The 21,593-nt window shown below is 43.8% G+C and overlaps 1 protein-coding gene across 21 annotated transcripts in view; it reads right to left on the bottom strand.

The window, feature by feature from the left end:
• Window positions 1-614: 614 nt before the first annotated feature.
• Window positions 615-21,593, bottom strand: part of BIN1 (bridging integrator 1) — a 93,593-nt gene continuing 72,614 nt past the window's right edge. For 6 of the 21 annotated variants that reach the window (XM_064661303.1, XM_064661292.1, XM_064661293.1 and 3 more), the window contains 8 exons: window positions 21,160-21,288; window positions 18,181-18,288; window positions 16,162-16,185; window positions 11,528-11,620; window positions 10,635-10,745; window positions 9,181-9,282; window positions 7,928-7,978; window positions 5,867-6,204 (listed from right to left, as the gene is read on the bottom strand). In XM_064661303.1, coding sequence (XP_064517373.1) covers window positions 6,097-6,204; window positions 7,928-7,978; window positions 9,181-9,282; window positions 10,635-10,745; window positions 11,528-11,620; window positions 16,162-16,185; window positions 18,181-18,288; window positions 21,160-21,288 — 726 coding nt within the window. In that variant the 3' untranslated portion in view covers window positions 5,867-6,096. Of the gene's footprint in view, window positions 6,205-7,927; window positions 7,979-9,180; window positions 9,283-10,634; window positions 10,746-11,527; window positions 11,621-16,161; window positions 16,186-18,180; window positions 18,289-21,159; window positions 21,289-21,593 lie in introns of all 21 variants that reach the window. The other 15 variants (XM_064661312.1, XM_064661308.1, XM_064661310.1 and 12 more) reach the window with 8 other exon arrangements.

Raw genomic sequence — 21,593 nt, 5'->3', positions numbered from 1 at the left:
CACACAACGTCCCATGTGCAGCTATGCTAAGCCCGTCTAGAATGAGGCATCCAAACAGCCAGCTATGAACTGTGAACCCCTCTAATCCTGTCCCTCTTAAGTCCCAGACCACTGTAGTGAAAGGGCACCAACACCCCCTTTCTACTCCATTAGAGAGCAGATCCCAAAGCCAGCCTGGGAAGAGAGACCAGGTGTGGCAACAGGCCAGAGGGAACTGGAAGAAGTTTGGCCAGATGGGGTAGAGTGCCCTTGTGGTGTCACAACAGACTTGCCTTAGAGCATGAAGGTTACATTATTTAGGGGTTAGTAGCTATTAAAAAGCAAAGATCTCAAATCCTTCTCTACAATGCATTTGTTTGGTGTCTGGTCCTCACAATCAACTGGAACAAAGATGGCTATTAGAAGAGTTTATTCTACTGTAGTAGTCATTCAGGGAAGGACTAGCATTGCCCTCTCCATCCCATGTGTTTGTAAGAACTCCCAGTGTTAAAGGTGCCTGGACACCAAACCTCTTTGAAGCTACTCACCTCTTTGAGGAGAAAAATTCCTGAATTGTTTCGGCTTCTTAACATAAAAGTAGGGAAAAATAAGAGAGAGAGAAACGGACGCAGGACTTAGGATGACACAAATTATATTTCTGAACATCGCCAGGAAACAAGATGGGACAAATTCATCTAGCACTTGTCACTGGAACTGGGCATCACAGCTCTGAATACAATGGGAATTGTTCAGCTTTGTTTAAACAAAACAAAAATTAAAATAATAAAAAAAACCACTCAACCCCCAAACATTTCTCAGGTCATTGTGATTAAACTCAGATACTGAATAAACAGAAGGAAAAGAGATTGCTAATACATTGCCAAAGTAGTTCCCATTTAATTCAGTTAAAGAGAAGCAATAAGCCCAGGACTGCATCTGGCAAGTTTCAAGTAGGGACCTTCTACATGAAACGCAGACTAGGGTCAGGATTAGCAGAATATGCTGCAAAAACAGGTGAAGGAATTGTAGCCATAGGACACATCAAAGTACAAGCTCATACAGACCAGTCTTCACAGCTGTAGCTTGTCCATTTAGTTTCATAAGCAAAATTTCCAAAAGGACCTTCTAATTCTCAGACCTCATGCATCAGCTACAGACCTGATGCTTCATGAAGACTGGTGGTACAATCCACCTCTGGGGACCACAGGGACCCTTTCCATCAGGAGTCTGCTATGCAGAAATGTCTGAACCACAGCATGCATGCAGAGAGGTGTCTGCACCAGTACCCGGGTGGCAAGGAATAGCTTCCCTTTTGGCAGCCCAGAGACAAAAAGCTGTTGCTTGTTTTCCTGATATCAGCACTATAAAGCTGCATTAGGGCTAGGGTTTGCTGACGGACACATTTGTGCATCTTCTAGCTTTGCACTTTTTGCTGATGGGACATGCCCTATGCTGCCATCATCCTCAAAGAGCATGGGAGAGGCTGGGAAGTGGGAGGAGCTGGAGAGTGGGGCCAGATGATAAAAACACACAGGCTACTGAAATCAGAGGCTACTGTGTTAGATGTACACAGGCTTGTCTGTGGAAGATCTGTAGGTCTTCCTAGAAACGGCTGAGAGACACCTCTGCATCCTCCACCAAAGAACATTCCCTGTTTTGGGGCACTGACTGCACAGCACCCAATACATTTTCAACACTAGCAGAGCATTCAGTTTGTCTAACACAAAGCAGGAAAGAGGAAACTCTAAACTCAGTGCCCTTGGCAGGTGAAAGGCAATTGTTATCATATTGACCATGCACATCTCTATTTGTATTTTGTTCTTAGCCCTAAATAAAGAGTTTCTGGACTTTCCTGGAACTAAGAGGTGAGGCAGTCAGCACATCAATCCAAAATGAAAAAGATAATGGATCATCTCTCCATCCTCTCCCAGCATTTCCTTAGCCTTGGGCCTTTTGCCTCCGAGACTGCTGCAAAACTCAATTGAGCTGACATCCCAATTCCAGGCAGAATATGGAGCCTTCACTCCTGCTTCAGCTCCCCTTTGACTTGGGAGTGTCTGCCTTGGCCACAGTCTTTGGATAGTGGGGCAGGAAAGGGTTCTGCAATTGTGAACAAAGCTTCAAGGACTGTGGCAAACAAATCATACAAAGCAACACCAGCTCTGAGCAGCTGGAATGAACCTGCACAACCCCTTTTACTGCATCACCTTCACAGCCAAGAAACACAAAGGTGATAAAAACAGACAGCTGAGGAATGCCCATGGAAAACAGCAGTATATGCAGGAGTCTCACCTGGAACACCACATTCATCTTTATCCTGGGACCTTCCTTAATTCTGTCTAATAAAGATATACTACTGACACTGCTAAGACAGAAAAAGGGAGAAAAAGCAATGCCTTATTTCTTTCTTATCAGTTGGGGCAAATGATAATTCCCACTGCAGAACAGGATTAGGCTCAAACTGGAGTAGTTTCATAAATCTACAGTCATAAATCTGTGACCAAACTAAGACCAGAGCAAGAATGTTTTTCTAAGCCAGGCTACAAAACCAGTCAATGGCACGGGATGAGAGATGCTTTTATTGTTCACCCAGTAAAACAATCAAGTGGAAGATTATTAAATGGGGAAACAGCAGCTTTGCTGGGCCAGATACCAGGTATTCCCTGAAATGTATCCAGTGTGCCTGTCAGTGGAGCAGAACTGGGCAATAGGCTTCTTTGGGTTCTCTTCAGTGGATAATGTATTCGCAAAAAATACAGTTTAGGATTAACTGTAATCAGTCACCAGATTAAGAAGAAAGGCAAAGGTATAAAGACTACTAACATTAAAACATTTTCTTTCAGCATTTTCAGAACAGGTTTCACATTTTTGCTTCAAAGCAATTTGTTACAGCCCAAGACACAACACGCAACCTTAGAAATGAATGTTTCATTTTGGCATGAAAGGATTTGTTTGTTTGTTTTAATTTTTCCCTTTTTCATTCCACTGAGAAAATGGGGGAAAAAAATTGTCTCAGGCCACCCTTACAACTTTTTTCCTCAGATTTTTCAGTTCAGCCCGCAAACTGAAAAACCACTGTGGGCACAGCCTACTTGGGAGTTTACTTGTCCCTCTTTCTATTTGAATCAGACCTAAGCCAAAGAAGATGGGAAATTCATTTCATCAGGTAATACCAACCAGAACCAAGGTATTTAGGAGATGTAAAAATACTGACAATGGGAGGAGTCATGGCTGTTTACAGGAGGCTGAACATGACCCAGGAGATAGATCTCCTGTTTCCAAAAAACATTGCCATCTACAAGCTTAGTGTTATGCCATCCTACTCTCACATAAGGCAATTTATAAACTGTGGGTCTGATCCTGCATTTTCAGAATCTGACTAAGATGTGCTGACACCACTTATCTGTGAGAAATGCAAGATCCAGGTAACCCACCCTAACCTGCTCTAAACAAGGGAGTTTGGGGCTTGGGGTTTTTGGGTTGGGGGAAGCAAATGGAGAGAGGCACAACACCCTCCCCACTGGCAATATTGGAGCATCACTCGTGACCTGAAAACAACATCCCTTTTTCGCAGAGTGCTACCACTTCTGCAGGGACAATACAGTACTGGATAGTTACTTTGCAAGCTCAGTAAAATGAAAAGGCCTTACAAGGATCTTTGTTGGGACAGTCATCTGGTTTAAACACAGCAGAGGACAACAACAACAGCTAAAAAAACCCACAATAAATTAGGTATCAGCACAGCTTTCTAAATGGTCTAGAACACTTACTACAAGACAAAAATCACAGCTCTGGTACTTAGAATCTTGTCTTTCTTTTAAAAAATCGAAAGCTATTATCCACAGGTTTTGCATAAAAATAAACATTTTAAGCTGACAGCATTATGTTAATTGGATCAACCCGCTTTTTAATATATATATATTTCTATGAATATTTAAATGTATATTTTATATGAATAATCTTCAAAGGAGTAATGGGAGTCACAATGCATAAAAATAGATATTTTGGAAAAAAAAAGAGTAATAATAAAGACAATCCTGATGAAAAAAAATATATATATCAAACAGGGCAGTATTCTAAAGTAACAGCTCACCATACTACAACTTGTGGAGTCCAGTCCTTCTGTATTGTGAGCAGTTACTCCTAAATATGATTGGGCTTTCTAACAGTGATGTAAAATGAATTCCTGCACATTTAGTAAAAAAAAAAAAAAAAAAGAAAAAAGGAGACGGGATTTGGGTATGTAGAACAGTTTGATATCTATTAATTGCTGTAAATAGCTAGCATGGATCATCTTTCAAACTGAAAGCAGGAGGAACTCCAACAATTCATGCATTTATAAGAATATATTTCCTAATCAAAATCAGATCAGTCCCTCTGAACTAATTGTTTTTAAAAAACACAATTTTTGTCCTACAATGTTTTTTCTGTTGTTCTATGAGTAATCCAAACAGATTGGAAAAGGTGGGCTTTTTAGTAGTCTTTGTCAGCATTTTGTGCAGCTTTGACAAAAGCCAACTCCTAACAGTTCAGAAGATAATTTCAGAGTAATCCTGTCCCTTTGCAGCAGGAGGTAACCTCACTGTTAAAAATCCCTCAGGGCAAAACAATCATGGGGCAAGAGGGGAAGCCATAAAAAATTAAAATAGCCTGACTTGCTTGCCAGCTGCATCAGTATTCAAGTAAAGTTTAAAGTACCTTTGTGGGACTTTAGAGTCTTGGAGAGTCAGACCGGCTTATTTTAACAAGTGTAATATGCACTTAGAAATAGCCTTGTCATCTGCTTGTCTAAACTCAAAAAACAAAACTCAAAAACAAACAGAAGCAAAGGAAAGGTAGAGGAAAGGACTCAGCATCAGTATTAGACTGCAGAGTGTCTCCTTGACACTGACACTTTGAAATTCGTGCCTTCCTTTCTAATGCATTAAAACATCCTGAAGTCACGCAGCCATTTTAAACGAGCATTTCAAGAGTCCAGTCTTTATAGAGGTTAACTTGATCATCAGCACAGCACTGGAGAAAGCTGATCTAATGATATTTCACTTACAGAACTCTTCAAAGGAAAATAAGTAATACAATTCCACAAAAAACAATGCCAATGAAAAACACAGAAAGCAAGTTGTTTTTAACTCGGTGTTTTTTCTGAGATATTCTTACAGGAAAAAAATTAATTCTTCCCTTATCTCTTTTTTTAAAAGCAATTTTTCTAACCAGTAGATTTTAGAGCTATCTTCCATCTACATGAATCTAAGCTTTTCTGAAATCACCTATAGGGTTGGGGGGGAGGGCCAGAGGATTCCCTCTCCTAAATTTCAAAGACATCCAAATAGCATGTTTGTTTTTCCTTGCTTCTCTTCTTGAATTTGTCCATTCCCCTTAGGATTTCACAGGCTAACACTACTGTGAGAATTTAAGTGTCTGCATTTGAAAGAACTTTGGACTGAGCACAGCTTCACACATTTCACCTTCTTCATGCCCTTTCCATGTGGTTTCTTCTATCTTTACATGTACGAAAATCACAGTTTGTGTAACATTGTTTTAAAGGAAGAAAATAAAATACACGCACACACATACATTGTATTGGTGAACACTATACACTATTTTTTTCAACAGCATAACAGAAAGTCTGGCCTACTGTAGGTTGAACATGTAGGGAAGGCTGAATTTTTATGGTTGCCATGCAAGTCACCTTCAAGACAAAACAGATTAACCCAGCCAAGAGCAAATGCACCTTCTACTCTCAAGCTGTTAGACAAATACTGCCTTTCCAGGGATCAGGCTGACATCTCACCAATTCAGTCAATGCAGTATTTAGAGAACCACACTGAGTTGCTTCTGCATCAGTCCTTTGAATTCAAATGCTGTTTAAACCAAAGGGGAAAGAGGGTATCTGAATTGCCTTATTATTATTAATATGTGTATATTTCAATAACACTTTGAATTTCAATTTACTTCTGAAACCTTGCCCTTTGAGAAGAACACACCCTTTAAGCTGACTTTTTTCAGGCTTCTGATCCTTTAAAATTCTCTCTTCTTTTCCTTCTGTTGTTCTTTTTCAATTATCTATCAGAAAACTTGCTTTCTTCCAGCAGAAATGCAGCTGGTGGGCTTGAGCTTTCACTGCACCCGTTCTGTGAAATTCTCTGGGAAAACCCCTCGGCATTGGTCAAGTTCCTTATGCTGGATCCAGTCAGACTCCTTCACACCCATCAGCCATCCTTCATCCTGGAGGAGAAGACAGAAATCAGGTGCTAAGGGATAGATGTGAGCAGGGATTTTTGTTACAGAGTGCAGGCCAAGGAGGTGTCAAGGCATTATCAAAGCCATGCTTGTATTTGGCTTGGAGACAATCCAGGAGGAGTATGGGGAAGAAGGAAAAAATGCATTTGTTCCCTTTTAAATGGAGAGAATGTTCCATCCCACCAGTGCTCCAATTTGACCCAGACTGTGCAGACACTGTGAAACTGTAAAGAATGAAGTGTAACAGAAATATGTTGTAATTTACACCCACTGAAGCAGGAGAAATTCTGCCAAAAGAGACCCTAGAGCTACAGGATGGGAATCACCTATCTCACCTTTCACCATCTAAACATGAGGGGTCCAGCATTTTCCATAGTCATAAAAGTGACAGACACATCCAGAGTGTAATTCAACCCATTCATCTTGGGCACAGGTATCTGGAAAGGATGAATGAGTCCCTGGAGATGCTCATCCCCTGCTCCAGTCAGAGCACCTGATGACTGGCATTTTAAAGCTGGTACAGGCAAAATAAGTCTTGTTTGCTATGCTGAAATTCTGATCTATGAGAATTGGGAGCTGAGAAGTTCAATTCATCTTCCCAAAACTCAGGAGTCTGTTGGGCTTGATGCAGAGTGAGGTCAGCAAAACTCTCAAACTTTGGCTGCACACTCAAGGTCTCTCTGAAGGGTCTTCCCTAGCCACCAACCTATACATCTATAAACACAGATGGATTTTCACTGAGGCAAATGGAGTCCTGCTTGGCAGAATCCACTCATGAGGAGAACCAGACTTTTCACCTTCTGCCCGCAGGCTGTCTAGCACTGAGATTTCTGCTCCATCCTAGGCACGTGAGGAAGACAAGATATTCAAGGTAGGAAGGCTGCACTGCTTGCAGCTCAGGTGTGCAACCACCCTATTCTCCACATGCCTTGGAACTGCCACCATGGAAGCACCCCTTCAGCATGCAAATGTACCCTCTCATGTGAGCCATTTGCAGTGGGGTAGCCTATGGGTTAAGGGTGCAGCATGAGGTAAAAGAGCTGCATAGCTCTGGCTGTCTGCAAGCTCACTTAGCCCTTGCTGCTGCCTTAGATTTGAACATTCAGGAGATGTCATGAGAATGGCAGGAGATGGGAGCCCATCTGCAGCAGCCAGCTGCAGGGGCTGTGGGAGGATTGACATGCCATAAATCAGGAATACAAACAACTAGGCAGAAGACATTGGGCCCAAGTGTCTGGAAGGCAGCTTCCAGCTCACAGCACGCCAAGCACAAAAGCTCATCCATTTGCACATAGCGTCTGTGCCATACAGCATGCAGCACTCCCACCTCATCCTGCTACCAAGGGTCTCCTCAGCTGTAGGGATTAGACACAAGGACCCAGACTGAGCCCTGACAATTTTAAACCATGCCACTTAAGTGCCAGCTTAGAAGCACTGCTGCCCTCAACCCTTTCTTCTATCAAGAGAGATGAATCCAGGTTTGGATGACATATCCACAAACTGATACCTAAGCTGCAAGATGGGGACATGAACCACAGTCTGTCATCCTAAGCTTCCTCCACTCACGTGCATAGTTCATGCACATGTTAACAACCAGCATTTTCTGGCTGGGGATGGTTGAGGTTAGCTGTAGCACAGGATGCACTGTAGAAGGGTTAAGGGGCTTCAGTGCAGCTACAGTGTTATGTTAGCAACACTCAGAGCTCACCCTCTGCAGCTTGGAGAGTCTCGAGTTCATGGCTGTTGCACCCACATCCAGCTAGAGTGCAAACACAGGGCGTTGAAAAACTGCTACACAAACGCCAACTCCTACCACAGAAACTAGGGAAGCTGTCAGGCTTTTCCCCGTCCAGAAAGCTTTCTGAGAAAGAAATGCTCAGAAATGCTTTTGCAGGGCAGTTCCACTCAGTGAAGAGTCTTGTTTCCAGAAGGAATCACTGTGTGTTCCCCAAAGAGCCCTTCCCCCCTAGCTCTGTGGGAACTGTTGGCAGATTATAGCTCCATTTCACAGGTATCAGCATGATCTGCCTCCATAATTCACAAAGCCAACAGAGGATCCACATCTTCTGAGGTAGTGAACTACCTCACCTTCCCTTTATCCCTTGTGGAATCCAGACCTTGTCTGGACTTGACCAAACCCAAAGAGCTGATGACTGCTGAATCAGTTTGGAGAATTTGTTTCTTTTCCAAACAAAAATCTGGAGATGTGAGCATGATTTTTATAAAATCACCATCTCTCTCAGTGGAAGTAGTAAAGCTGCTGCAGATTATCAGCTGGGTGCCCCTCAAACACAGCAAGTGAGGAGGACTTAGTCAAAGCTTCCAGAAATAACTCAAAGAAAAACATGGCCAATTAAATTCAGGTTGAAGATGGGCAGCAAGACTGTTCTCCAGAGCTGAGAGACCTGCACCAGCCTTTGATTCTGCTGCCATCTCCTGACCAAACACAGTCATTTGGAAATAGCCATTGCTATGGTGAAGTATAAGCCATCATCCACGGCCAGCTGCTTTCTTGGAGCTCCAACATTTCTCAAAACAGGAGAAAACATCATCATAAAGTGTGGATCACTCCTTTCAATGCTACAGTCTGCACTTTAGTGATCACAGGGAATGTGCATCAATTTAAGGGGCAGTGAGGAGGCAAAATATGGGCTCTGTTGGGCTCCCTGATCAAGAGAGCCATAGTATTGGCTCAAATGTTCTGACAGGGACAGGAACCCACTGCTACTCCATATGCTTTACATAGGATAATGTCTCTACTTTCCAATAACAAGCAGAGTCCTCCCCTTTGTTGCAGGAAGCCAATCTCAAGCTCAAGGACAACCGGTTCTCTTGCCAGCTCCCAGCCACAAACTAATGGCTCTGCATCCAGCCAGCCGACTGTTAGTGAATAAAGAAGCAGCTCTAGAAACCCCATTGGCTCCACATGGGCCAGGCTCACACCCCATCTTCCCCACTCACCTGCTCCTCAGGGTTCTCAAATGGAATCACAAGCACCACATCCCCGGCCTTCAGCTGCAGCTCATCACTGTCGGTGGCGGTGTAATCGTGCATGGCCTGGACCTACAGGGAGAGGAGAAGTGGGTGAGCCCAACCTTCTCTCACCCAGCTCCGTAACAGGTGACAAGGCTTTCCTCTTCATTGATTCACCGGATGATTCAGGTTGGAAAGCACATTTCGAGGCCATCTGATCCAACCTTATGCTTAATGTAGGATAAGCTTTGATCACAAATGTCACATCCAGGGGAATAACTGCTTCCCTTAATTTAATGACTAGAGGTTTGTTCATACAGCCTGGCATGCAGCTCTCCTTGGCCACAACAGCATCCTGGTGAGTCTTATGCAACTTGTTACGTATCAGCACCTCCCTGTCCTTTAGGAGGGTTGAATTCTCATGGTGTGGGCACAAAAATCTCACAGGGTAGAAAGGCTGTGTCCACTTGAATGGTGCCCTGTATTCTTTCTGCAGCTGGACTGCAAGACTATTAGAGATCATAGCTTCCCACCTCTGTCACAGCAAGCAGGGAGAAGAAATGTAGGAAAGACTATTAGTTTGGATGATGATATCCATGTTTTCTCTTTGGTATTCAGCATAATGCCTTTCAACATCTGTGTTACAGCTTTTCTACTTCAAACCACAGCTCTCCACTTTGAGCACTACAGCCCATAATACTACCTGTAACCAGCCTAAATGTTATGAGCCTCCTATTGTTCATCGGCTTTTGCCATTCTTCTGATTTTAGTAGAATCCCAGAAAAAAAAACAATGGACATGACTAAAGCAGAAAAAAGCATTTCTATAGCAGAAGGCTGTCATTTCTCACTTTTCAGGGCATGATGCACCTATGCTGTCTTCCTGCCATATTGCATTATGCACATTACATTTGTGGCCTATCCTCATCCAGAATCACTCCTTCCTCCACACCTATGAAAAAAAGCTGCAAGTGATCTTCTGTGTATTCAAGAACATCCACCCAACTTCCCTTCCTACTCCTTTATTTTTCTCTGTTCATCCTGGCTTTCTCATTTCTCCAAACACAGTCCTCTGTTTCTTCTGGTGTTTCCAACTCTTCTCTGATTACCACTTGCACTAAAGCTTAATTTTTCAGCTGGGAGCACAACTTTTTATTCACTATCCAGAGTCTGTGACTGACACTACAACACCACCAAGACTAAAACAACTGCAGCAGAGAGAAGGGGTTTTTCTATACAGCACAGTAATACCTTTAGATGCTGATGCTCTTACCAGTCCTTTGAAACAATTGGAACTGCCTGAATCTGCACTGAGGAAGGTGTATCTCTCCTTCAACTTCCTTTCTGCACAGCCCATGGACATGCTGAGTGAAAGCAACTAATTCATTACAGGAAAGAAAAGATAATCACCAGGAACTCAATGCCCCACCGCCACATACTCACCTTGAACAGAAATCCTGGAGGCATGTCAGCTCTTTCAGATGAAGCACCTGCTTCCACAGCGCCATTGACAGTTGCAGGGAAAGTTTCCACAACAACAGCAGGCAGAGAGGTCTGGTAGGCAGTGGCAGCCAAGGAAGGAAAAAAAGCCATTGAGAAAAGAGAATCCAAAACTGAAGCTCCAAGTCCATCCTGCAGGATCCACATCCCAACCATCCCATGGCTTCAGTGGGTTTTCCCCGCACACCAGACAGTGACAAAAAGACCCCAAAGGACAGCAGAGGCAGTAGTGAGAAAGCAGGACTGGTGACTGCTGTCTTCCTCTGCCTAAGACTGCAGAAAGGCAGAGATGATTTATAGTTTTTCTGGGACCATAATGCCCAGCATTTCCCATTTGCTGTGGTCACAATGCATTCTTACAGAGCCCTCGTGGAACAGACAACTCACATGCAACAGCCTATAAGAACCAAGCTGCCATGAGCTGGGACCTACTCCAGTCCCCTAAAAACATGGCAGTGTCACCAAAAAAAAGAGGAAGCCTGGATATTCAAGGGACATAGGCAGAGCCCAGAGGACAGGGCAGGTAAAGTAAATGGCAAGCAAGGGGGAATCCAGCAGACAACACAAGCCTAGGACAGCATGGGCTGTGGACTGGCTTCACAGGATGGGTGAAGGGACAATTCTTTTAGTGAACCTTCCAGCAGAACTTCTCCCTAAGCACTGGACAGATAAAATGCAACAACTAAGCCTCTGAACAAGAGCATTGTAACTCCTCAGGGGGCAGGGATGTGCTTTTCCAAGCTATGCAGCTCTTTTCCCAACCCAGTCTCCCACATCTTCTGTATAACAAAGGGATGTGATGGAGAAAAGGGACTGCTGTCCCTTGAGGTATTTACCGATCCTGAGTCAGCTTCAGTTTTAGATGCTTCAGCTCCAGCTGCTGCTTCTGATCCAGCTGCTTCAGCTCCTGCACGGGCTGCTTCTGCAGGCTGCAATACAAAAGTTATCCCGGTGGGACGTTATTCTCATTCCAGCTACATGTGTGAGCAGCAACGTGCAGCCAGCCTGCCCAAGTGCTCTGCTGCTGCCTGCTGCCACCTGCTGCAAACAGGCGAGACACTGCAGGCTCTGGCTATGTTTCTTCCTCCCTCTTTCTCTGCAACCCACAGAAATCACCACATAGCCTGAATTGCCTAAATTCCCTCACTCCAGGCTCACAGCAGGAAATCAGTGAAACTCCAGAAATTTCGTGCATCTCTTTCTTTTCACGATTTAAACTGCAGACCTACTTTAGACAGTATCTACCATTACATCTAGATTGCCCACTTGTACGTGAATACAAGTTCTCTTGCATGCCAAAGTACAAGGATCTCTCAATAAGCTACTTCCAAGGATACAATTACAGAATATTTAAGCACTTGCCACCTCCCAGAAACAGAAGAGCATGGTAGTAATGTGTTCAGATTTGGAACTTAGTCTGGACCCAGCATCAACATGACATTAACTCTGTTTTAGCACAAAACTAAAGATATTCATTTGCCCCTCCCAGAAATTGCAGCAATGCAGGAAGTATGTTGCATCTGGTAGCATCAATGCTGTAGATCATCCCACTGGGAGATGGGCCAGGCAGCATCTGGGAAGACTCCCAAGATTTGCCATTTTTAATACATGGGAATAACCAGCTTTAGTATACCTACATGCCTCATACATTTGATAAACGTGTTGTCCTGCTTCAGCTGGGATACAGGTTATTTTCTTCCTAATAGCTGGTACAGGGCCATGTTTTGAATTAGGTTGAGAGTAGAGTTGATAACCCACTGACATTTTAGTTATTGCTGACCACTGCCTACACTATGTCAAGGACTTTTCAGCTTCTCATGATGCCCTGACAGTGAGGAGCCTGCGGGGCACAAGAAGGTGGGAGGAGACAAAGCCAGGACAGCTGACCCAAACTGGCTGAAGGGATATTCCATATCACCTTGTAAACTAGGGGTAAAGCTGGCCAACCAAGGGCCATTGCTCAGAAATGGGCTGGGCATCAGCGGTGATGAGCAATTGTTCTTCATTTGCATCATTTGTTTTTCTTTAGTTCTATTTCTCTCTTATTGTTATTTTCCTTTCCATGATAATTGATTATTATTATTTTATTTGAATCAAGCTGTTCTCATCTCAACCTACAAGTTTTCTTACTTTTACCCTTCCAATTCTCTACCCCATCCCATCAAGGAGAGGGAAGTAGGCTGTCAGGGAAATGGTGCTTAGTTTTCAGCTGCAGTTAAAACATGACACATGTACCCCTGAATACAATAATATCAAAACAAGACATTGTCCAGATTCCTTAATGTTGCAATTCTCATAGTCCCAACCTTAAAAAAGCCCAGTGTAAAGCAATGACCATGGTAACCCTTAAATATACACCCATCTGGCTACTAGCCATGCATTGGCACAGTGCTCCAAGTAGTATTCTAATAGCAGCAACAACAAAGAAATATCTCCTTGATTTGATAAAAATCTATTACTATACCTTTAGCTGCTCCAGTGGTGTCATCTAATACATGCTTTCCTCTCCTATCACATCCTTCCTCATGTCTCCCCATCACCATGTCCACAGGCCTATACTGCCAGAACACATGACAAAGAGCAGAGCTGTTCCCATCCAACAGAGGATTCCCTCTGCAGCTTTGGTAGTGCTAAGGCAAATATATGCATATGAAATGATACAAAGGCTTCTCCTGCGTAATTGGATTCACTCCCAGGTTGCTTTTTATTTGGATTCAGTGAAACTGGAATTGGGACTGATGCCAGGCCAACTCTATCTGGCCAAGCATGTTTTTTATGTGGACAAGTGAAAAGGAGCTCAGTATGAGGGGTTTTTTCTTAAAAGCAGCTAATTTGCAAAAACAGTATTTAATAATCAGAGAAACTGAACCTAAATTAATCCCCTGCATTTCAACATGTCAGCTACTAATTTTTCTATTTTATATACCTGTGGGGCATCCCAAGGCCTATAAAAGCATTTACAGTTGTGGAAAGATACCATAGGGAGAAGAAGAATTGCTCACTGCTGTTACCAGGTTTGAAAGCTTGGCTTATTCCAACAGCAGCATCATACACACCAAATGCAAGTTTTCCAGTCTGCAGAACTAAGGAAGCTCTGCTGCATTCACGTTTCTATGCAGTTGTTAACCTCTTGGTCTATGGGACTACGTAACCATACAACAACTCTCTCATTAGCAAATTTGCAGATGACACTAAGCTGTGGGGGGGGAGTGTCGATCAGCTGGAAGGCAGGAGGGCTCTGCAGAGGGACCTGGACAAGCTGGAGAGTTGGGCTGATTCCAACGGGATGAGGTTCAACAAGGCCAAGTGCTGGGTCCTGCACTTTGGCCACAACAACCCCGTGCAGTGCTACAGGCTGGGGACAGAGTGGCTGGAGAGCAGCCAGACAGAAAGGGACCTGGGAGTTTGGATTGACAGGAAGCTGAACATGAGCCAGCAGTGTGCCCAGGTGGCCAAGAAGACCGATGGTATCCGAGCCTGGATCAGGAACAGTGTGGCCAATAGGACCAGGGAAGTGATTCTTCCCCTGGACTCAGTGCTGGTGAGGCCACACCTGGAGTGCTGTGTCCAGTTCTGGGCCCCTCAGTTCAGGAAGGATATTGAGGTGCTGGAGCAGGTCAGAGAAGAGCAACTAGGCTGGCGAAGGGACTCAAGCACAAGTGCTATGAGGAGAGGCTGAGGGAGCTGGGGTTGTTCAGCCTGGAGGAGGCTCAGGGGAGACCTCCTCACTCTCTACAACTCCCTAAAAGGAGGTTGTAGCCAGGTGGGGGTTGGTCTCTTCTCCCAGGCAACTATCATTAAGACAGGAGGGTATGGTCTTAAGCTCTGCCAGGGGAGGTTTAGGTTGGATATTAGGAAGAAATTCTTTACAGAGAGGGTAATCAGGCATTGGAATGGGCTGCCCAGGGAAGTGGTGGATTCTTCATCCCTGAAGGTTTGTAAGATGAGACTGGATGTGGCACTCAGTGCCATGGTCTAGTAACCATGGTGGTAGTGGATCAAGGGTTGGACTTGATGATCTCAGAGGTCCCTTCCAACCGAGCTCATTCTATGATTCTACGATTCATCAACAGCAAAAACACTTCAGAAAGCTTGAAGAGGAGGATTCCCCAGCTATAGAGAGCTCTGCTTTTTGACCATGTATGGTATGCCAAGGTGAGAATTGGTATGGTGAGAATATCTTGACTAGTAGCATTCCCTGGTTGAGTAAACTGTCCTTTGGGTGAAATCAGTTTCCAGGAAGGGAGTAATGGCCCAAAACACTTTTTACACCCAAGACTGTATGTACAGCTCAATCAGAAACAGTCATACCTCACCCCTGCCTATCCACTTCAAAGGAATAAGATTCCTTGCTAAACCAGCCTTTCCTCTCTTACAAAGGCAGACTGACAATGCACATACAGGAGAATGACAGGTGTTAAACACTGATGGCTGATAAAACACACAAGGGAAACCTCTTCTTCAACATCACCCAAGCTCATGTGAAGGAGAGTACCAGCTAAGGGAGTCCTTAGGCCAGGTTCTCAGCCATGACTAAGTCATGTCCTCCCAAGTACTCACTCTAGGTGGTGATCTGGCCCTGGGGAATGGAAGGGTTGGTAGGACTCAATTCCCCAGCATAAGCCAAGGCTGTGAGCTCACACACTGGATACAGCCAGCTCAAGCAGCAGGCTTGAATGCCCAGATCGAGTGTTTTCTGTCCATACTGCTGGCTGTTGGTCCAGAGGGACTAAAAAGTAGTTATGCTTGAAATATCTCACAAAGCGCTAATGTGCAGCAATCTGAGACCTTCCCAGACCAGATGGATATCGAGGGCATGAATGAGGGTCTGGTTTTGGTTCAGACGCAGAGCATGTATAGAGTCTCCCTTATCAGTAAGCTTCAAATTGAGGTTGAGGCAGACACCAGGTGAGTCTTGGGCCTGCACCTAACTTTCGGTGTAGACACAGGGGGAGCTAATTCACATCAGCCTTTCTGACAATGACGGTCGATGAACAGGAAACACCACAGATAATTCCAGATGTGTACATACCCAGTGGTACAGGCAGTAATGATGAAGAGCAGTGAGATATTTATGCATTGGACACAAGATCAACAGGATGTACAGAATTTAGGAAATACTGCGTTGTAGAGAGTGAGCATGATGCCGCAGTGGTGTTAAGTATGAGGTGAAAGTCACAGCATTATGCCAAGAGAAAGATGAGTGAGTTAGCAAGAAAAAGGATGGGTTTGCGCACGGGTAGAGTCATAAGTTTTAGAGTGCCAGACTTGACTTTCAAACATGTCCCATGGTTGCCCCTGGGGCTTCACAGATGGCGCATAAGTGCATTCAGCAGCACATATAGCAACTTTGATTCGGGGTGTGCAGAAAGGAAGAGTGGTGAGGGAAAGGAGACAGGTATGCAAACAGAGATGGCATTGGCATGTGAACAGTACATGATGAGAGATGAAAGCCATATGAATTTCTTACCTCCCATAAATCCCAAGGTAAAGACTAAGCATGTCAAAGAGCAACAAAAATAAAACATGTTTATACGTGATTATTTCAGTGAGTACAAACATTACAGACGCTGATCAGACTGAAGCAGACATACACATTCAACAGCACTTATCTCTGCATGTTTTGAAATATTTGTTACTACTTGCATTTATACACCCCTCCCCACTGCATATTCAAATCTAAGCACCAAGGCACTCGAGTAAGGGGTTTTTCTACCTCTGGTATAAAGGGAGACAGTCAAGCCACATTCAGTCATCAGTGGCAGACCACATAGTCAGAAAAAAAACCCAACCAAATAAACAAAAAAACCCAAACCAAACTCATGAGTTTGTGGTTCATTAGGGTTAAATGTTTCCCTATGTACCTACGCCCAACAGAGTTAGCATGATTTCAGAACAAGACATCAACTGGTGCCCCAACCCCGGCAGCTTTCAAGGCCAGGCTGGATAAGGCCTTGAGCCGGTGCAAAGTGTCAGTGTCAGGTGCAAAGCGTCTCTGCCCATGGCACATGACATTGGCACTAGATGACCTTTAAGGTCCCTTCCAATCCCTTAACATTTTATGGTGTCTTTGGATCAGTAGTGAAATATCTTAACCTCTTTGCCATACTGCTCACCCTATGGGAAATAAATCTGACTGCCTTGATAACTAGGTGGTTTTCACTCGGTTTTATACTTTGGTTACCATTAGAAATTATCAGTTTCAGACTCTTTCTTTTACTGACTTCTGAAGCTAATAATAATTACATTAGAACACCAAATATTCCATTGCTGAGCAGTTTTGGAAAACCAATTTAGTGTAATATTTGTTGCTTGCTGAAAGCGTAACAAATAATTCCATTTTAAGTCTAATTTATACTCATATCCTATGTCAGTATAACCAATTATCTAAGCTATAACTGGTGATTCAGAAAAAAAATTCTAGTAAATAAATCTAAAAAAAAGCTTATCCTGTAAATTTATCTTGCAGCTTGTTCTGTAAAGCAAGTTCTGTAAGGCAAGTAGACACAAAATGCCCATCTGCCCACTTAAAGTTCCAAAAAGGGGTAGCTTGCCATATTGGCATATATCAAGTTATGATGATAACTACTATCTTGCAGATACAGTATTTTAATTCAGGAGAATCAAATGCCTAATGTTTGATCTCTTTAATAAGAGAGGTCTTATTCCTACAAAAGTCTGTGCCATACAGACCTACTTGACATGAGAAATACGGTAAACATTCCAATTATGTTTATTACAAATTTTAATGGCATCCACAAAAAATAAGTAGTCCATACATATTAAATGTAAAATCTCAGTGAGGACAACAACCAAATTCAGGATGCATTTCAAAGCCTCCAGCCATCTAGACATAAAATGAAGTGCAGTCCACCTGCCTCTGATGGTGGACAGGACCAGTTACAGATCAGGCCAGAATTAGGGCTTTTTGATACCACACTGTGCACCACTGTGGCCAAGGAGGAAGCTACTTCTTAACTAAGAACACAGGCTATGTTACACACAGAAAAAGAAGGGCTTCACATCACTTGAATATCCCATCTACAGCTTTATTCACCTTAAGTCACTGCAGATTATCAAAGTGTCTATTAAAAATCCCTTAGAGAGCAATTTATAACAGGAACACAGAACTCAGGCTGAATTCTCATCCATGGAGTTACAGTTTAAATCCATATAGCAGACAGAGGATGCTAAACTAAGGAGGGACATACATTAAGTTGAATGAGATCATAAGAGCAAATCACAAGCATCCCACAAACACCTAGTGCCAGACTGTGGCCAGGCTAGTAGCCATCTGATTCTCACTGGACTTGCACATCCAGCAGAGAAGACCAAGGTGCCCACCTCTAGTGCCCAGGCCTGGGCTCCCACACATAATGCCCAGCCACCCACAGCTCGGGTCCACATTATCATTCAGGTGACTGCAAGTCACAACACACATGGCAACAAGTCAGTTACAAAGGGAGAAGGAATGGTGATATGAACCAACCTGGGAGGCAGGTGTGGGGGTCTTCCCCACAGTGGCATCTGGTTTAATGGGATCAAAATCCAGATCCAACAGGCTGGCTCCCTCCTGGAAGGGCCCAGGGGCATCAAACTTGGCAGCAGTGAGGAAGAAAAGCAGTACGAGCATTAGACATACACGCGCGTGCACAGTACAGGGAGGGCATGTGATATCCCAGAGCTAAAGCTGCAAGCGCAGAAGACATGGTGGCAGTGCAAACATCTGATGTGACTCCTGACTGTCTGCATCCTACAAACACAAGCAGGTAGCACAGGGTGCCACTGTAAACCAAATCTGAGCCTTTTCCACAGGACTCATTCATCATCTCACCTGGCCAAATGAACTGACATAGTGTAAGCACCTAACCTGCTGTGGTCAAAAGGATCACTGCCACTGCCAAGTCAGAAAGGCTGTTCTTCTATTTATATCTATTCCTCACAGCTCATCCAACTGCCTTTGTACTGACAGACCAAGACTGACTCCCTCAAATACATACAAAAGAGCTGCCATCTATACAATCTATCTCAGGAACAAAAATCCAGGAACAAAACCACTCAGACTGCTGGAAGGCAAGTCTGGGAAATCTCAGAGCTAACTACCAAAGCTCCTAATTTCCTCCTGCCTTCTGAGACAGAAACACAAAATACGGCAGCTCACTCCAGTAAGAGATTTGAATTCCTTCCAAGTTCAAAAATGCCATTTTCAATGGTTTCCATTTCTGGGCAACCGAGAAATATACACACACAAGTCTTCTGAAAAACCATAAATTTCAGAAGCTTTGCTACTCTCTACAATTTCAGCAGCATAACTCCCTTTGAGTGATTAATGCTCTACCTAAGGACAGCGATGGCACATTTGCTGATTGCCATTAATAAAACAGTCACTACAGAGGACACGAGTCATTAGTATTCAAAACTTGACTATCACTTTCATGTTTTAGATTTAATCTAACCACTACAAGACACTCCTTTCTACTCTGCTTCAGAGGAAGCTGCTCTCTCCAGGAAGTCAGGAAGATTTGCCCCTGTTTCCTCTGATCTCCCAGGAGACTGGCCTTACTGTTTCAGTGACCTTTTCAACAAATGTGGCAGGTTGGTCTCCACAGTTATATCATAGCCCCATAACAGAAAAACTTCTGGAAAGTAGCAAGACACACTATTTAAGAGAAGTTCCCTGAATACTACCAACACCACCATAATTTTCACGTCCTCTAGTTTCTCTTACTCCAATTCTCTTAGAGATGTTTCTCTCCCTTATGAATGTGTCTTTTTGGCATCCACAAGGATGAGGACAAGGAATCAAGCTGTCTCATCTCCCAATAATAAACCCTAACCAGTATGCAAAAACCAACTGGCAATCTACTATGCTCTTCCAGCACATCCAAGCTACCCATCAGAGCAGTTCCAAACCCAATCTTTAGTTTCATTTGGTAGTGATACATCAAAGGCTGCAGTCATGGAATAGCCTTACCTGCCATTCAAGATTTAAATGCAAAGGCTAGCACCCTTTGCCTTTATCCAGATCTTCCACAAGACATTGTGGAAGACATAGCTCATTGAAACTAAGACTTCTCTCATTGGAACTAAGACATCTGACAGGAACAGCCCTGGGCAACACACTGAGTGGTAGGAGCTGATGGGTACTTCAGTGAAGATTGTTTTGGCAATCAGAGTCCTCCCTCGGAACTACCATCTAATTGAAAGTCACAGCAAATGCCACCCTGGGTCAGAGCACTGATCAGGTGCAGAAGAGCAAGTCTGACTAAGGGGCTGGCATTCACGTGGAAATACATGATACAAACCATGGAGCAGACAGAGCTGTCCACTACAATACAGGAGAAGGAAGCACAGAAAATGATAGAGTGTTGCTCAGCTGCCTGTGGTCCCCGCCTTCCAACACTGATGTCAAATCATCTCTCTGCTCTGCAATGCAAAATCTGACATGGACTTCGTTCCCTCCCCACTTCATCTCTGCTCCTCAGCAGATGGGTGGAAGGTGGCAAACCAGAGGCAATGGAGCAGCATGATGTAAAGATAAGTTAAGGGCTGAGTCACAGATGAGCACTAATAGAGACATTATTTGTGCTTTAACAAGCATTTAGGGAGAAAAATATATACACACGTATACATATATATATAAATATATAAAGTATATGCAGGTATTTCATGATACAGCCAGAAATCTGGTCAGGCTCTTATATACATAAGGACTGCCATTCGCCTAGATCCAACACAGAACTCCCTACCTGGGCATCCTCTCTGGCAGTGATGTAAATAAAAGTGAAAATGAAGAGGAAAATATATAATTTAAAAATGTTTTTCCTTTTTCAGGGCTTCTTTTCAGGTGCCACCTGACAAGAAATACTGACAGACTGTGTAAGCAGTCATAACTTAACAGCAGGCCCATCTAACTGCAGGCCTCTATTCTTTGCAAAGGGAACTTCATGCAATTTCTGTTGGTCTTTCCTAGGCAGGGGTGGGCTTTAAGCCACAAAACCCATGTGTAAAGGCATAGACAGCACAAAACTGCCTTCTCCCAAAACTGGTAGAGATACCTGGGTCAGCAGTTAGGGCCATACATGAGCAGAAAAAACATGCTTCATCCATACTTGGGATCAGTGAGTCTGGAGAGAGCATATCATTGGATATGAAGACAGCTGTAATCCATGTGCATTGCTGCTGAACAAATGCAGTGATTACTTTCTGGCATCTTGACCAGCTGCATTTCTCCTGTTTCTTCTATGAATGAAAGCTCTCAAGGACAGTGTTACTCAAGGCTTCCTTCTAGCCACCCTCCCCTTTAAGGTAGCCTCCTATCTAACCTACTGCCTTCCAAGGTCCAATGCTGAGCTTCCTTTCCTCCTTTACCTGACCAGGTTTCATGACTTAACACCTCCAAAGAGAAGAAAGGTTGAAAGGAAAAGTTCAGAGGCAGACAAAAATTAGGCAGGGCATAGCAGCTAACCTGCGAAGGGGTTGTCACACTTATCTCAGGGACAAAATTGTCATCAAACAGACTGATGATGTTCTCCTGCTTGATCTCCTTGGAGGGGGTGACTTTTGGAGGCGGAGGCACCGGAGGCCCTTTCCTCAACTGCATGCAAGTGAGCACACGGCCACAGCACAGACGGCGACACCCAAAAAAACCAAAGACAGGAACCAGGTTAGTCACAAAAACTGAAGGTGAGGGAAACCACAATCACTGGCTTAGAGCAGGGTCCAATCAACTCCATCTGAAGAGGGAGGGAGTAGGGGGTGAAGGGCTGTATTGAAACAAAACAAAATAAACAACCACACGCCTCCAGAGAAGGTTTGGCATCATTAGTTACACTTCAGCCATGGGCAAGTTTCCCTCTGCAGAGGAGAAGCGTAACACAATTAATATGCATTGACAGGACA

The sequence above is a fragment of the Pseudopipra pipra genome, chromosome 7 (assembly GCF_036250125.1).
Source record: "Pseudopipra pipra isolate bDixPip1 chromosome 7, bDixPip1.hap1, whole genome shotgun sequence".
NCBI lineage: Eukaryota > Metazoa > Chordata > Aves > Passeriformes > Pipridae > Pseudopipra > Pseudopipra pipra.
Note: the sequence above shows the minus strand (reverse complement) of the source record. Positions and strands in the feature narration are given on the sequence as shown.